The 4,421-nt window shown below is 45.9% G+C and overlaps 1 protein-coding gene across 2 annotated transcripts in view; it reads left to right on the top strand.

Annotated features, from left to right (window-relative positions):
- Fam168b (family with sequence similarity 168 member B) overlaps window positions 1–4,183 on the top strand; it is a 48,985-nt gene extending 44,802 nt beyond the window's left edge. The window contains exons 3-6 of one of the 2 annotated variants that reach the window (XM_023718753.1): window positions 949–1,091; window positions 1,183–1,357; window positions 3,391–3,520; window positions 3,987–4,183. In XM_023718753.1, coding sequence (XP_023574521.1) covers window positions 949–1,091; window positions 1,183–1,357; window positions 3,391–3,503 — 431 coding nt within the window. In that variant the 3' untranslated portion in view covers window positions 3,504–3,520; window positions 3,987–4,183. Of the gene's footprint in view, window positions 1–948; window positions 1,092–1,179; window positions 1,358–3,390; window positions 3,521–3,986 lie in introns of both variants that reach the window. The other variant, XM_004634448.2, reaches the window with a different exon arrangement.
- Window positions 4,184–4,421: the final 238 nt, after the last annotated feature.

Below are 4,421 nucleotides of genomic sequence, written 5' to 3'. Positions count from 1 at the left end.
GTGCTGGGGGATCGAACCGCTGTCCCTGTGCTTTGCCAAGCTTGTTCCAAGTAGGTGCTTTAGACTGAGCCATCTCACCAGCCCCATCTCCCCTCTTCTTGAGCAGACTTCTGTTTCTTTTGCCATGGGGAGTCCAGCACCTAATGTTTACTCTGTATATTCATGTCCCTCAGCAGCTTCTGGGACAGGTTGGCGGCCTGTTGTTACCAGGTTGCTGGGAAGGTGCTTTCTGGTGTCAGGTTGCTTCTCCAGTCTCTTCACCGATGGCTGAAAGTACAGCTTTCTTTGGAAAGCTAAGTCATCTTCCACTGAATCTTTTTAGGTTTCAAGGCACTGTCTTTGCTTCTATCCTTGGTCTGTGTAGATTATTATTATTACTATTGTTACTATTTTAATTTCTAATCTGCGTTCTGGTCTTTCTAATGTCATTTTTGGTAGGAGCCAAAACAAGTGTATTTGACCTGATCCCTTTAAACTGAAGTCTTTTTATCATAGGGTGCTGAGCCAGTTCCCTTTTGGTAAGTTTCTTCCCCACCCCCTTTTTTTTCTAATAATTAACACTGAGATGACATGTTTACATTTAAGTCTTTGTGTAATTTGCTTATCTCTTTAAGACAGATTTCTAGAGGTTAAAAGAAGTAAGCATTTTTAATGACCAGCTGAATACTAAGAAGGCTGTACCAATTTATATTCTAGTGGGATAGGACAGGTGTGTATTTGTAAGCATATGTACCATGGAACTTTGTCCTTCACCCCAAAGCCTCCGGCTCCAGTGCACACAGAGCTAAGGAGTGGAGTTAGATTTCAGTGAAGATGGGACTGCCTGGTCTCGCATCCTGACCGAGCTATTCCCCAGCTGCTGTGTGTCTAGCTCCTCCCTATGGAACTCACCCTTCCCTCTGCCTGGCATGGGCCAGGCTGAGCTCAGACCACTGCCTTCTATTCCAGGTTATACTCCAGGTACACCTTACAAAGTATCCTGCTCTCCTACCAGCGGAGCTGTGCCACCGTACTCCTCTTCCCCCAACCCCTACCAGACCGCCGTGTACCCTGTGCGAAGTGCCTACCCCCAGCAGAGCCCGTATGCTCAGGTATGCTCAGGCACGGTGGAAGGGGTGGCTCTAGCAGGTGTCCATGGCTGTGGTACCCTGTAGCAGCTGTCCTCTTTTTTCCCCACAGCAGGGCACATACTACACACAGCCACTGTATGCAGCACCCCCCCACGTCATCCACCACACCACAGTGGTGCAACCCAATGGCATGCCTGCAACAGTGTATCCTGCTCCTATCCCTCCTCCTCGGGGCAATGGTGTCACCATGGGCATGGTTGCTGGGACCACCATGGCCATGTCAGCAGGTGAGTCTGTTCCTGTGTGTCTGTTCTGGGGAGGCCTGAGCTGGGGTGAAGTGGGGGAGAGTTCATGAGTATTAATTCTTGGCTCTAATGTTTTTGTGGCTTCACAGTTTTGGAAGGAGGAAGCAGCAGATCATCTTTGACTTTCCCTCCCTGGCTGTCCTTTCTTGTTTTCCTTTTAGCTAAATGGAAATGAGTGTGGGATATAGAGTAACAAACCACGAACAGGTGACCTCCCTTCAAGAGCGTAACTGAATAGCACCCTGACTCTGATCTGTTGTGGCCTGCTGCACTGTCATACAGGCTGCATCTTTACCATGAGCCCTCTTTGTCAGTCAAGCTGTATCACTGAGTATGTTTTCATCTTATGTTAAATGAATAGGTGCCTGTGGAGATACTTTTTGGTATTTATCTACTTTACTTTCCCAGGCTTCCTGTATGTCAGGAAAACAAAAACCATGGGGAGGTAAGACCCTTGGCTAGCTAGGGTTAGCGTGTCCCCACAGACATAGGGACACCCTGGAGACTTGAGCTAATGATGTCTGGGGATTGGCTTAGCCCCTGATCTTTGGTTAATGTGACCACTTTCAGGAAGAGCCTATACAAATGACACATGGTTGCCCGTAATTCTTTTATTTCTGGGTGTTACTTCAAAATAAGGGAATAGTGAAGGAGAGAAAGGCATTCCAGGATACTGTTTATTTCTGTCCAGACTCTCCATTTTACTTGATTTCCCCATCTGTCTGTCACAGCTGAGAAGACTGCAGAAAGAAGCTGTGAGCCTTTAGCCTGTGCAGGAAGGAGCACGCGCAGTAGGGAGTTGGCTCTGGTACTGAGGCAGTGCTTTTCCTGAATGGATCCAGTTGCCAAGCCTCTGTGTACAGCAAAAGTAGATTAGTGTGCTTGGAAGCTCATATAGCTTGGAACCCTACTTCACATGTTTCTTTGCCCTTTCCATCTTAGCTATTTTTCAGTGTAGTTTTTATTGTTCTTTGTGTGTGTGTGTGTGTGTGTGTGTGTGTGTGTGTTTGTTTTTGGTGGAACCGGGGATTGAACTCAGGCCCCTGCGCTTGCCAGACAAGCGCTTAATGTTTGTTTGTTGGAGACAGTATCTTGTTATGCAGTTGAGGCTGGCCTTGAACTCAGTTATGTAGCCCAGACTGGCCTCAACTTGTGGCAGTCTTCCTGGGTTAGTGTACAGTTCTCTACTACAGGTATATACACAGTTTTTTTTTTTTTTTTTTTTTTTCAGCACGCCCTCAGTCCCTTTTTTTAATTTTTATTTTATTTATTTATTTATTTATTTATTATTTATTTATTTATTTTGTGTGTGGCCAGTTCAGCCTACCAGGGGGCGGGGCTGGCTGGCATGTGGTGCTGGGGAATCGAACCGCGGTCCCTGTGCTTTGCTTAGCTTAGCTTGTTCTAAGTGGGTGCTTTAGAACACTGAGCCATCTCACCAGCCTGCACAGTATTCTTGAAACTCCTTATGAAACAAAACTCACCTTTTCCACTGCCCACTTTTTCTGTTACCTACCATTCTGCATTTTGCTTCTGTGAATTTGACAACTCTTAAATATTGCATTAGTGGAATCAGAGGGCTGTTTTGTTTTGGTCACTGGCTTTTTTTTTAACCTTTTTTTACTTAGCATCATGCCCTTAGTTTTCAGCTATGTTGTAGCATGTATCAAAATTTCTTTCCTGTTTAAGGTTAACAATATCGTTTTTAAATTTTTGTAGCTTACCATCTGTCTCGCAGATATTGTTGTGTATATTATATGAAGGGGTTGCACAGACCCTTTTACAAATATGTTATCAGTAGGAGCCAGCTGTGGTCATACATGTTTACATTCTTGGGGAGAATCTAATCGTACTTTTGCCCTTGCTCTGGGTCTCCTTCTGGACATCCCTCTCCTTTGGGCCTCTCTCTGAACAAAGAGTCCAGGCTGCATCTCTTCATAGAGGTAGTGGAACACCATGCAGATGTTGGTTTAGTGTAGCTTGTCTTGAATGCCATGTGCTGCTTTCTCTTCTAGGAACCCTGTTGACTGCTCACTCCCCAACTCCGGTTGCCCCTCACCCGGTCACTGTGCCCACATACCGGGCCCCAGGAACACCCACTTACAGCTATGTACCCCCTCAGTGGTGATTACTCTGCAGATAAATGTAAGTGGCCATGAAGGCTGATGGGGCCCTGGCAAGAGTGCATTTCCCTGAGCAGAATGGCAAACCTATACACACTAACTGGGTACATTTGCCCTTGAGCTAAGAGCAATGTAATACTTTATGCTTTTGTTTTTATTGAGACTCCACAAAGTAGAAGGAAACCATGAGTATCTTCTTTGTTTGTTTAGAGGCAGGTCTTGTGTGCCACCACCTATGTCTGGCACGCTTACTTCTTACACTGTGCACCTTGACCCCTACTGGAATTGCTTGTATCCCTGCCTCCTACTTCGAGAAAACAGGGAAACCCTGGTCTCTGTGTGGCTGGGGGTGGGCTGGGGGGGAAGGTGTGGTCCATTCAGCTACCTTGCCCACTGTGGCCCTCTCTGACAGTATGGACCTCACCATGGCATTTTCTGAGTGACATTCCTGAAATGCTGCATGTGACTATGTGTCTGTTCTCCCCCAGGTTTGAGGATGGAGCTGTGCAGTCACATCATTGAGGTTCCACAGCTGGTGCTGCAGGCCTTGTGCCTCCAACCAGGACTTTCTTCTTAATGCTCTCGACACTTAGCTAAACATGACTATGTCCCAGCCCAGCAGGTTCCAGCGCCACCGTTAGTCTCCAGCTAACTCTGTGGGTTGGTCTTAAAGCAAATCCTGTTTTGTGGTCTGCCTGGCAATTTTTTATCTAATGGTAATGATAAGAAGGGAGTATTAATCTATTCTGAATTATATCTAGTTGAATGCATGTTAAAAACACACACACAAAAAACAAGCTTGCTCAATCTACCTGCAGTGACTGATGCAGAACCATCATACGCAAACCCCAAAGGAATGGACATGTATTTTACAACTTGTATCACTAATGCACTGTTGTAATGTTTGCAGTCTTGACATTAAT

Source organism: Octodon degus, unplaced genomic scaffold, assembly GCF_000260255.1.
Source record: "Octodon degus isolate 3935 unplaced genomic scaffold, OctDeg1.0 scaffold00062, whole genome shotgun sequence".
Lineage (NCBI taxonomy): Eukaryota > Metazoa > Chordata > Mammalia > Rodentia > Octodontidae > Octodon > Octodon degus.
This window is presented reverse-complemented; position numbering and strand designations above follow the sequence as displayed.